The sequence below is a fragment of the Mytilus galloprovincialis genome, chromosome 7 (assembly GCF_965363235.1).
Source record: "Mytilus galloprovincialis chromosome 7, xbMytGall1.hap1.1, whole genome shotgun sequence".
NCBI lineage: Eukaryota > Metazoa > Mollusca > Bivalvia > Mytilida > Mytilidae > Mytilus > Mytilus galloprovincialis.
This window is the reverse complement of record NC_134844.1, coordinates 6,027,966-6,040,912: the sequence shown is the minus strand read 5'-3', so window position 1 is coordinate 6,040,912 and position 12,947 is coordinate 6,027,966. Positions and strand designations below refer to the sequence as shown.

Below are 12,947 nucleotides of genomic sequence, written 5' to 3'. Positions count from 1 at the left end.
CCCTTCTGAGACACCTGCGATCACCACAAGATTTTGGTTTGTTTGCCTGTCTTAGATTTTTATGTTGTGTCTTTTTTACTGTTGTTTGTCTGCTGATCATTTCCTTTCTAGACATAGTGCTTCGATGACTCATTGGTACCTTTCGTCCTTTTTTCTTCAATATCACAGACAAAATTAAGCAGATTAAATATCTAGCACATTGTTGTAGAAAACAATTAATGTATTCGAATCACCAAAACAACAACACATACTAATATATTTTGAAACAGACAAAAAATAATTTTATAGTTTTATTTTTGTACAACAATGAACTTTATAAAAATGATAGAAAAATAGTTTGAATCTAACAATGATACAAACGAATGCTGTTTGTACATAAAATATAACATAACAATTAGTTGAAGTTCTGAGCAGTTTAAAAGCACTTTCTGTGGACAATGGATGGACCTGCCTCGTCGTATTCCTGTTTGCGTATCCACATCTGTTGGAAGGTTGAGAGTGAAGCTAAGATAGAACCACCGATCCATACGGAATATTTCCTTTCTGGTGGAGCAATAATTTTAATTTTCATTGTTGATGGAACAAGTGCTGTGATTTCTTTCTGCATACGATCAGCAATACCTGGGTACATGGTTGAACCACCAGATAATACAGTATTAGCGTACAAGTCTTTACGGATATCAACATCACATTTCATGATACTGTTGAATGTTGTTTCATGTAAACCTGATGATTCCATTACCAAGAAAGATGGTTGTAACATGGCCTCTGGACACCTGAATCTTTCATTAACGATAGTGATAACCTGTCCGTCAGGTAATTCGTAGCTTTTTTCTAATGATGATGATGATGCGGCTGTGGACATTTCTTGTTCAAAGTCTAATGCTACATAGCACAATTTTTCTTTAATGTCTCTTACGATTTCTCTTTCGGCTGTGGTTGTAAAAGAATATCCACGTTCAGTTAAAATTTTCATCAAATAGTCTGTGAGATCCCGTCCGGCAAGATCCAACCTCATCATAGCATGAGGAAGGGCATAACCTTAATAGATGGGTACAGTGTGGGATACACCATCACCAGAGTCCAACACAATACCAGATGTACGACCAGAAGCGTATAAAGACAAAACGGCCTGAATAGCAACGTACATAGCTGGGGAGTTAAAGGTTTCAAACATAATTTGGGTCATCTTTTCTCTGTTTGGCTTTAGGGTTGAGGGGAGCCTCTGTTAGTAAAACGGGATGTTCTTCTGGTGCAACACGGAGTTCATTGTAGAAAGTGTGATGCCAGATCTTCTCCATATCGTCCCAGTTTGTTACAATTCTGTGTTCAATAGGGTATTTCAGTGTGAGAATTCCTCTTTTGCTCTGGGCTTCATCACCAACGTAGCTGTCTTTCTGTCCCATACCAACCATTACACCCTAAAACAAAGAACGTGTATATTAATATTAATTGAATTTGGTCATATTCCCTAAAATTCACAAAACAAATAGAGATAAAAAGACAGAACATGTATATATTTACTTTTTTTTTAGATACAGAATACAGAGTGATGCGGTGCCTTAGTATAGAGAAAGGATACAAATACCTACACAAAAAATTAAGAACACACAAATTAAGATCCCCAATATAGATCATCTTTCATATTAATGTCGGTTATAAGTTCCATAGATCGTATGTTATGTCCTTGTGTATCTTGTACCACGACTCTTCACCAAAGCTTTTTTTATTATTACTCATAGCTATATATCGACAGACTTCCCGGTCTGTGTTAAAAGTGTGAACTTTTTAACTGGTAAATTTCCAACATACATATTTATATAAGAAGATATGGTATAAGTGTCAATGAGACAACTCTCCATCCAAGTCACAATTTGTAAAAGTAAACCATTATAGGTCACAGAATCAAAATAAGGTCTACAAATATGTATGTTTCATTTGAAGTTTCCCCTTCTGCGCGATATTCCGATTTGCAGCGACACACTTGTGTTTAAGCTTTTGATTTTGCAATTTTATTAGGGACTTTCCGTTTTGAGTTTTTAGTATTATTGTGAATTTCCCTTTTTACACGATATTGCGATGACATTAAATTTCAACAAATATACGTATTAGTAAATTGCAGAGTATATTGTTTGTATTTGCTGCATTTGTGGTTATGTTAGATTTCTTTTGGAAAATGACTTGCTTTGCATATGATTCGACCATACACGGTCTGAAACTCGCAACTTTATCTTCCAGTTGAAGCTATCTTGGGCTGTGTTTAGTGACATACATAAGAAATTGTAAAAGATCAGGTCTAAACCATAGTAAACAAAACATTTTTATGTTTATATTTTTTGTTTTTTAAGTGGATGAAAGTTTCATAATGTTCGCTTTCTAAAGTTTGTCCTCCTCAGACGTTACTGGTGACCTCTGTTTATTGGTCTGTTTATAACACACTTGACCTAAACAGAAAATTGTCTCGGTGACTGTGTTCCCCGGATTGAACTAAATAGCGATAAGGTGTATTGAATGTCAAGCAATCATTAGGTAATGTTTTAATCAATGAATTATCCTAATCACTGACATAGGCCATTCAATCAATTCTATTGACTTCTTTTCCATTTATACGTAATAACACTTTGTACGATAACAAATATGTTAAAATACTCCCACTCAAAGTAGAAATATTCAAGTCTTGTACTTATCGTATCACACAAGAATTTACTGTCATTGTCACATGTGGTAACCGTATAAGGCGTTGTTCCGCAGATTGCGTATATAGTCAATGGTCAAAAAGCACAAGTAAGCATTTTAAGTCGAAAAGATTGAATTTCTGATAAAAGGACAAACAAAACTTAATAAAAACTCAAACAAAACGAAATAAAAAGTGAATATTGAATTGCTGACAACACATATTTATTTGTCTATCAAATCGTTAAATACATGGGCGTGACCAACGCTACTCGAGTATAAATCTTCTCCCAATATGGGCAAAAGCAACGTGTACCGGCATTTCACATTGTATTAAAACTAGGCGCCACCTTTTTCGAATTTCTTTTTGTCTTGACACATAATTAAGGCAATTGAATTCAAGGGTGGATTCAGTCGTTTTTTAAAAGGGGTTTCGAACCTAGGATAAATGGGGGATAGGGGTTCCAACTCAAATGTCCCTATTCAACTGCATTGGTCGTCAAAAAGAGGGGTTTAATTCATCGTAATCCCCATCCCCACCCCAATCCCCTGTATCCACCACTAATTTATAAGATGATAAACATACTTCATACAAAATAAAATGTAATGTGAACGGTTGAACAGAACTCATTCCCTTGTGTATACCGACAGCTTTACTATTGAACACATATTGAACAGGTGTAATGTACAAACCTGATGTCTGGGTCTTCCCACAATTGATGGAAATACAGCTCTTGGAGCATCATCTCCTGCAAATCCAGCTTTACACATTCCAGATCCATTGTCAATTACCAAAGCGGCTACATCATCGTCACACATTTTGAAATTAATGAGATTTTTTTCGATTTTTTATATTACTTATTGCAAATTTTCTGGTCCTATCACAGAGATCGACTGTGCCGATTTAAAAGTTAACCCTACTTTCGTTCACCTGTCCTTTTCAGCTTTTCATCTTGGGATAGCAAGCTATTTGTTACCATATATGGCAATTCAGAATGAATCTTTTGTATACGAATAACGGAAAAGGTTTATAGTTCAATAGACCGTTGAACCTGTTAAAGTCATACGTCATGTTTTTTTATGCATTTCTTTTAACTACTGAATACTTATAATGATCTCACACTTGGTTCAAGAATACACACGTGTTTATACAATTTGTTAGTGAACCATCTTTAATTTAAAGCTTTTTTCATTTGCATTCAACAAATGTGAAAGATAAGATTATGATCAATCGTTTATTTGTTTTTCATGATAACGGTGACTTCAGTTTTAAACATTGTTTGAATGGATGGTAGAGTTTTTTATAATAAGAAAAGTTGTAATCACAGCTGTGACGTGATATTCATATGTTCATGATCAAAAAAACAATTCACATATTTTCTTACATGTCAGATATTTAAGTTAAAAGTGGTACTTAACATTGACTAAATAGCCGGTGATTTTTAAGGAAGTAATAATATGCATTAATTCAAAGATAACACCAATTGGACAAATATTTTAAAATTAACAGTATGTACGGTTCATTAAAATTCTTAAAACAGAAATAATGCTACTCTTATAAATTATAAAATCAGACCAAGATCCGTTAGAACTTTTACACTGATATTTGTTAAAGAATTGCGTATTTGATTAATAACAGATCCCGATGATGTTTTAAAATCCAACTCAGGACTGTCCCAATCATATTATTCAATAAATAAATGTGAAATACTTTTGTGTCGATATAAAGCCAATGTAAATTATAGAATGTTGAATCATGTGTGATTTAATTTAAAAACAAAAATCCATATAGTTACAATAAACAAGACGTTTATCAGTAAAATCGTAGGAAGATGTTTGAAATAATAGATATTGGGGTATTTACTTCCAGTCGTAAGACGATATTAAATGTGATAAAATTTAAATGCATTTTTCTTCATAGTTTGAAATTATATATAAGTTAAAATTTAAATCACACACTTTCTTAATCTAATTGTTGGACATTTCCTTAAATGCAATTTATGTTTAAAAGTTGTATCAAATTATAAGTAAAGAAGGTAAAATTATTTGCTCTAGTTGTTTATATCCACGATCGCAGTTTTATTATTTTGTTTAAAATATAATCGTGCTGTGCCTGTACAAATCAATATGTTAATTTATAAAAGGAGCAACAAAGTGAAGAAATAATATTCAAATTAGTCTGTGCTTTATCGAGTTTTTATAACTTTTGCATTATTCAAATAAATTCACCGAATCAATGTATAACATATGAGATATAATTGTGTTAACCGTTATGCTTCACATGCTATATGTGGTAGCGACATGTATTATTTTTGGCAGAATCTAAGTCAAACTTAAAAATAAATCCAAAAGTAATCTCTCCAGAAATACATGTTTACCTTTAAAAACACACATATTCCATTGTGGATTATCCCTCTTTAGTGGGGATCGAAATTCATATTTTGTAGTTGGCTTTACAAGACACAAATAAAATAAAACGGCCTTCATCTTAATCACAAGAGAAATGCTTCACGATTTTAGATCTGTATATACAAGAATAGTCGTCTTGGCTTTATATTCACAAATTATTTCGTATTTCCTATTTTAATATCGACTGCATCGTCTCATTTAACACTGAAATGAGAAATTAATCAATTCTTTGTTTAAGTCATGAAAAGTCTTAGTTTATGAAAAACCAAACCGATTCCCGAAACAAATACACCTAAGATGATATCTTCAAACTGCTGGACTTTTATATATTATCGACAACGTATTTGTTAGATTTGATGGGTTTTATATTTCAGCAGACAGTCGGTATTCCAATGGTTTCCAATAGTCTATAATGTTAATTCTCGATTTGACTCTGTTATTTCTCAGTTTTAACATATGTTGTGTTTTGTAGACTGATGTTTGTCTTTTGGTCGTGTTTCGTTTTTTGACATGGCATTGTCATTTCTTTTTCGACTTATGAGTTTGATTTTTTTGGTATCTTCTGTCGCTCTTTTGATTCCCTTTGCAATTACAGACTGGTAATATAACGAACAAAATGGGCTGCTGTCGATGCAAAGCAGGATACATTGAAAGTGATAATTAGGCATTTTAATCAATATGGAATAAAAACTAACGATTGCTTAACAAACGATGAAATGGAATGAACAGATTTTAAAAACTTAAAGATTACACACATTAATCACAGATAAATGTAATACTTCTGCTGGCTCTTCATTACCATTGAAAATAAATTTCCGTCCGAAGGGAAACATCTTAAGTACTTTCTCAAAGACAAAAAGAAAAAAACCTCGTACACAGTTCTTTTATTTCACTTTCAGATATATATTAATTATGTTCTGTCACTCAATAACCCACATTTCAATGGGTGCGTACATTTCATTTATTCTATTGAACTTGAGAATAAGGATACGACCGAAAGTAGAAGGTCTGGTACATATCTTGATCTCGTCCTCGATATTCACACAGATGGGCGACAGCAAACTAAAATTAATGACAAATTTGATGACTTCAACTTTCCATTTCTCAGCAGTATTTTACCCTTTGCTCCATCGTATGGCGTTTACATATCTCAGTTACTACGTTACTATAGCACATGTTCACAATATACGAATTTCATAAAAAGAGGTGTGTTCCTTACACAAAAACTGTTGAAGAACGACTGAAATCGACGTAAGTTTTATGGTCACCATACCGAATGAGTTAATCAACATGATGTGTCGCTGTGTCAACTCAGTAGCGATATGTTTTCGCGGTCTTAGATCTATAGTAATCTGAACTGTAATTTTACCAATTGTGTCCCATTCCCGATTGTGACTTTTTGAAAACGTATGAATTTGCAGGGTTAGTGATGCATGCTAAGCAGTAGACGATTACCCTGCCGATGCAACCGGTCTCTCTACTTTTGGATTCATGCGATGTCCTCAGTTTGGTCTGTGTTATCTTGATTTGTCTCTTCCCTAATCGTTTCTAAATTGAACATCGGTAAATAACTGGCGCCTTACTTAAGTGTTTTAATTGAGTCTTGAATGGCACGGCGTGTGATGCATGCATATCAGAAGACGACTACTTGTGGATGCACCTACCATCTAATGTTGCGTATTTTTTTAATTTTTTTAAACCATATCTAATTAGCGAAACAAATTAAGATTATAACACAATTTCACACCGTTATAACAAATGACTTAGCCTCAATATTCATATAAAATTCATGTTTTTAATAATGTTTCATTCATACAAACATTTATAATGATCCTAATAAGTATATTGTATGCTGCTTTTTCGTTATACTAGATGTTTCAGCAAAAGGCTTGGTTTTTTATACATAGAATGTGGTATACAAGTTTTCCTCCATCTTAACCGCAAATGTCACTAAATGATCGGTTCCGTTTTACTTAAATTTGCTAATCGTGATAAGATATTAAAATAATTTTTATGACTTTTTTATTTGGAAAAATTAAAGTAGGCATTCGGTTTCAACTTATGGTAGCAGCTTCTTTTAAGAATGCAGGACATTCTTTAATTGATTCAGTATATTAAAAGAACTATCTGCTTATATTTCAATTCAAAATTCTATTTTTTTGTCGTTTTAAATTTTTTGAATAACTAAATATCGCATTTTTTCTTCTATGATTCATACAAGATAAGAATATTCACACAACCTACAGCTTGCAATAGGCGGTGTGACATATAATTTTCATTCAATTTTAGAAACAGAGACGGATGATACCAAAAGTCAGACTCATAAACTCTCAAACTGACGACGAAATGGCAAAAAACAAACAAAATGACCAAAAGACAAACAACAGTATACAAAAATCAACATAGAAAACGAGACACTAAGAAACAATAAGCCCACAAAAAACCGGTGATGATCTAAGGTGATACCGAAGGGTAAGCAGATCCTGCTCTACATGTGACACCCGTAGAAAATATCATGATACAATCTACATTTTTGCAAAGTAAATAATACTTCCTACAGAGGAGTATTTTCTAATTCTGCAATACTGGCTAGAATCATACGAAGTCGTTATTCAATGACAAGTAATTGATCTTACAATCGAAACTGATCAGAAATCACTTGTAGGTGACAAGTCCAAGGTAAGATATATTAAACTAACTATATCAAAGGGATATGGGGATTGAAATCAAGTGAAGAAAAAAGAAAGTAGACAAATAAAATGCAGTGAAACTGGTGTACTGACCAACATACAGCAAACAATTAAACTCAAAAGCTTCCACAAAAAGGCTTCTAATAACAACCGCTATTGGTATGCGGCACTATAGGACGCTAGTCATATCTTACTTTATAAAAAAGAAGATGTGGTATGATTGCCAATGAGACAACTATCCACAAAAGAACAAAATGACACAGACATTACCAACTATAGGTCACCGTATGCATGCGACACCCGTTGTCTTTCCAGTCATCAAAGCCAGTAACGAGAAGGGCCGAATTCGATAACATATATAAATCGCGTTGGAAAATATCATTTTGTTTGACATGACATGTATGCACAAACTGTATGATACAATATTTTTGGAATTCAGGAAAGGAAAAAACTATCTGGAAATGCAAATTGAAGTCATATGTTTTTCATAAAGGTATGCATTACATGCATTTTATATGCCAAATTTTATTACAAAGAGGCAGACGATACCGAGCGGACAACTAAGATACATAAGTAGAAGAACATTTGAAACGCAATTGCGAAAAAAGAAAAGACACAAAACACTTCATAAAAAAATAAAAAATGAGCATAAACAAACCACCCGAAAACACTGTTGCAGCTCTCATGTGTTTCGTTTGTAGATTTTGCTTCACATGTGGCACCCGTCATATTTCTAATGGTAATAACAAATGTACAAATTAAGGAATGAAAACCGTAATGAATTTTTTTGTGTGTATCGTTGTCACATTGACGCATTTCTACATCTTTTACTCATTTTTACATATAACATCGACTTACTTTTGCTACCCCATACAACACTAAGAATGAGCACTGTTCTGTTTCAAAACATCCCAGAAACAAATATATTACGCCCATTTCCCAAACATTAGCGGGATTGAAAGTCTACTACGGAGACTAATTTTACTTTCTTAAACCAAGTGTATATCTCATCATTAAATGAATATGACTGATTTAAAGCTGCATTTCTTAATGGACAATTGTCTATTTTTACGATTTTCTACTGCCTTAGTTAAACCTTTGTGATTTAACTTTCAACAAATATTTTGGAAAAAGAAATTATTGATCACTGTTATTGTAGTTAAAAGCAGCACCAGTGAAATTCAGCAAAACAATATTAAGTGATTCTGGTTTAGGACATTCAAGAACACACACATAATAAAACAGAATATATTATTGGCACATTGAGAGGTCGATTTCTTTTATTTTTTTTCATATTGTATTCCAACAGTTTTAATTCGAGCGCAACTGGTGAGTGTGATGAGTCTAACGTAGACGAAATGCACGTCTGGTGGGCCAAATTATTTCCCTTGTATCTCATATGACTTTTTTGAAACCACGACAACAATCTATATATTACACGACACATCAAATGTGTGTTTACTGTTTTATTTTTGTAATGCGAAGACTTTTATAAAAATTATACAAAATATTTTGAATTTACAAATAATACAAAAGCATCATATCAATACAAATATTTATATTATAACAATTACTTGTAGTTCTGAGCAAGATATTTCGCGGTTTAAAAGCACTTTCTGTGGACGATGGATCGACCGGACTCGTCGTATTCCTGCTTGCTTATCCACATTTGTGGAAAGGTCGAAAATGAAGCCAAGATAGAACCACCAATCCAGTCGGAATATTTCCTTTCTGGTGGAGCAATTATCTTGATTTTCATTGTTGGTGGAGCAAGTGCTGATATTTCTTTCTGTATACGGTCAGCAATACCTGGATACATGGTTGAACCACCAGAAAGTACGGTATTAGCATACAAGTCTTTACGAATATCAACATCACATTTCATAATACTGTTATTTGTCATTTCATGCAAACCTGAGGATTCCATTCTCACGAAAGATGGTTGAAACATTGCCTCTGGACATCTGAATCTTTCATTGCCGATTGTGATAACCTGTCCGTCAGGTAATTCATAGCTTTTCTCTAATGATGATGATGAAGCGGCTGTGGACATTTCTTGTTCAAAGTCTAATGCTACATAGCACAGTTTTTCTTTAATGTCACTCACGATTTCTCTATCGGTTTTGGCTGTGAAAGAATATCCACGTTCTGCCAGAATTTTTATCAGATAATCTGTAAGGTCACGTCCGGCAAGATCCAACCTCATAATAGCGTGAGTAAGGACATAACCTTCATAGATGGGTAGAGTATGGGATACACCATCACCAGAGTCCAACACAATACCAGTTGTACGACCAGAAGAGTATAAAGACAATACGGCCTGAATAGCAACATACATAGCTGGGGAGTTGAAAGTTTCGAACATAACCTGTGCCATCTTTTCTCTGTTGGCTTTAGGGTTGAGGGGAGCTTCTGTCAGTAAAACGGGATGTCTTTCTGGTGCCACACGAAGTTCATTGTAGAAAGTATGATGCCAAATTTTCTCCATATCATCCCAGTTTGTGACAATACCATGTTCAATCGGGTATTTCAGTGTAAGGATTCCTCTTTTGCTTTGAGCTTCATCACCGACGTAGCTGTCTTTCATTCCCATCCCAACCATTACACCCTGAAAACAACAAAACGTCATTATAAACATCAATTGTATATAACTCCTATCGCAATTTTTATGTCCGACCATTTACCTCTGTATTTACATGATCTAACATTTATCTAGAACCAACAAAAAAAAACTATCGGGAGAACTCGGGAATTCAACTTGTCTGTTCATGTTGCAAATGGGAGAATATAAATTGTACCTTAATACTTGGTAGGTTTTCGACATGCATAACTCTGTGCATTGAAAGTTCTGATGCGAGGTTGTCAATCTTGAAAACTGTGCAGTGCTCTCAAAATGCGTCGTACAATTTGATATGATGGTAAAATTATTTGTTACACAGTGAGCTAGTGACCTTATACGATATATATGGGTTTAGTAAATTCCATATGAGTGAGAGCGAAGCACACTGTGTAACGAATTCATCTTACCGACTATCTTAACATGTTGTATTTAGACTAGTAGCTATCAAAGTGATCAAGTCTTCAATATTAAGAACCTACAAAAACAAATGCCAAAAAAAACCACTTGTTATCAATGTGTTTACTGTATTTATTTTCAGTCGTTCATCATCAATTTCTTCATCTGTTGTTTGTGCGAAACGTTTCAGATTTTTCTTCAACGTCATGTTGTTTTTACAAAGGGACGTAACACTGCTACTAGCACAATATTAGAATAAAACACGCCCACTATTCCCATATTAAATTTACAAGGGCCACGTACTGCTTTTGACCAATGATATTCCTAGAAATGTATAGGAGGTAAGATAATAACATATACAGCGTACTTACTATACAACTGATTAGCAAGTATAGATTATGTTTTGGTTTTTTTGCTGTGTTAATGGAAATGTTTGTTTGTTTGCAAGTGACTTAATATGTTTCAAATATTTCTTATAATCATTCACTCAATAGAGAGCTAGCGAGCGTGCATGCAATCAGTTTGGAAATATTTAAATCAACACTTTCTCTAACCTGGATCTCACGCAACGGTATCTAGTTAAATAGTTCAGTGACACTGTATTGCATTGAGTATTAAGAGAAAAATATTGGTAAGGTATCATTATCCAAGTCTTCGACATATTGGTTCCGACTAGTTACACGTATATACTGTTATAGTCGCCCTTGGTCACCATATAGGTCGTTTTTCTGTATATTGCATATTTCTAATGATGAAAGACACGATTAGGCATTTGTGGTCGCAACACTTACATGTTAGATCGATGACAAACAAAAATTGATTAAAAATATCAAAATTATAAGCCTAAATGATCGATGTGTGACACAAATATTTGTTTTCAAGAATGTACATACGTGGGCGTGGCCAAAGCCACTCAGGCGTAAATCATCACCAAATATGGGTACCGGCAACGTGTACGGTACAAAACACTTGTCGGATATTGAAATATATAGTTTTGAATAAATCAAAAACACAACATCATTTTGCTTTCCATTGTGTAGCAAGTCAATTGGGATAAAATAAAAATAGACAAAGTTTACTTAATAGTTTGATAAAAAGTTTTAAATGTTAACAAACCTGATGTCTGGGTCTTCCAACAATTGATGGAAATACAGCTCTTGGAGCATCATCTCCAGCAAATCCAGCTTTACACATTCCAGATCCATTGTCAATTACCAACGCGGCTACGTCTTTATCGTCCATTTAAAAAAAAAATTACTCAACAATTGTCTACACCTACAGTTCTCAACGACTACGACAGGTTAGATTGTAAGTGGTCGTCTCAAAGTAATGATGATTGTATATACTGCTTACAAGGAACTGAATTGAAAGGATCTGTTTGCCTATATTTATTTACCACAACGATATTTTTTTGTTTGGGTTGTAATCGATTAATTGATTTAAATTCTTCAATTTCATTTTTGAATTTGGTTTGAATGAGGGTCTGGATGGGGTTTACAGAATAGACATAAATTAACCGATACTAAAAAATCATGGACAAAAAAATAAAGAATAGAGAAAAATAGGCAAAACAAAGAAAAGTATAGAGGAGAATTGGGTGTTTAACTATAAAGAATGGAGAAAAATGGGCAAATTAAATAAAGATAGAGACAATGGCTTAAAAAGTAAGAGAGTTGAGGGACCCCATCCAGACTCTCATGAATGAATAAAAAGGAAATCTGTATATTCAATCAATATTTTTAGAAGATGAGATTCAAGCTACTTTAAACTAGCAAAATGAAAATAAAAGTAGTAAATATTCAAACAGACAATTGCTGTATGTCTATTGACAAGGGCGGCACATGTCTATACAAAGTCCGTTATTTTTAGTCTCAGATTCCTTAGTAATGTACTTCATACTTGATAGGTTTTTTTAATTCACTCAAGCTATGTTCAATTTTTAATCTGTATTCAGAGACAATTTGTACAGAATATTTAGATAATGCGAATGTCCTATTTCATATTTTGTTTATATCTTGTTTATGATTCCAATAGCAAAAAACAGACTTTGACAATATGGAGAAAAAGGCAGGCGCGGGCAGTGGACACGACACGAATAAAGCATAAAAGCACATAATGCAACACATCAAACAGACATTCAGAGTTACCGCGTGATCTTC

The 12,947-nt window shown here is 33.6% G+C and overlaps 2 protein-coding genes across 2 annotated transcripts; both read right to left on the bottom strand.

The window, feature by feature from the left end:
* Positions 1-276: 276 nt before the first annotated feature.
* Positions 277-12,120, bottom strand: LOC143082199 (actin, cytoplasmic type 5-like). Its single transcript, XM_076257781.1, has 3 exons — positions 11,905-12,120; positions 10,002-10,380; positions 277-1,041 (listed from the first exon to the last, which is right to left on the bottom strand). The coding sequence occupies exons 1-3, from the start codon at positions 12,028-12,030 to the stop codon at positions 416-418; spliced, it is 1,131 nt and encodes a 376-aa protein (XP_076113896.1). The 5' UTR covers positions 12,031-12,120; the 3' UTR covers positions 277-415.
* LOC143082198 (actin-2-like) lies at positions 615-3,524 on the bottom strand. The gene is made up of 2 exons (XM_076257780.1): positions 3,367-3,524; positions 615-1,421 (listed from the first exon to the last, which is right to left on the bottom strand). The coding sequence occupies exons 1-2, from the start codon at positions 3,490-3,492 to the stop codon at positions 1,170-1,172; spliced, it is 378 nt and encodes a 125-aa protein (XP_076113895.1). The 5' UTR covers positions 3,493-3,524; the 3' UTR covers positions 615-1,169.
* Positions 12,121-12,947: the final 827 nt, after the last annotated feature.

Excerpts from the sequence above, each read along its gene's own strand:
- LOC143082199 (XM_076257781.1), bottom strand. The coding sequence starts at position 12,030 with ATGGACGATAAAGACGTAGCCGCGTTGGTAATTGACAATGGATCTGGA. Across the intron at positions 10,381-11,904 it reads TTGGAAGACCCAGACATCAG|GGTGTAATGGTTGGGATGGG; the intron begins GTTTGTTAACAT and ends TGTTGTTTTCAG. Across the intron at positions 1,042-10,001 it reads TACTCTACCCATCTATGAAG|GTTATGCCCTTCCTCATGCT; the intron begins GTTATGTCCTTA and ends CCATCTATTAAG.
- LOC143082198 (XM_076257780.1), bottom strand. The coding sequence starts at position 3,492 with ATGTGTGACGATGATGTAGCCGCTTTGGTAATTGACAATGGATCTGGA. Across the intron at positions 1,422-3,366 it reads TGGGAAGACCCAGACATCAG|GGTGTAATGGTTGGTATGGG; the intron begins GTTTGTACATTA and ends TCTTTGTTTTAG.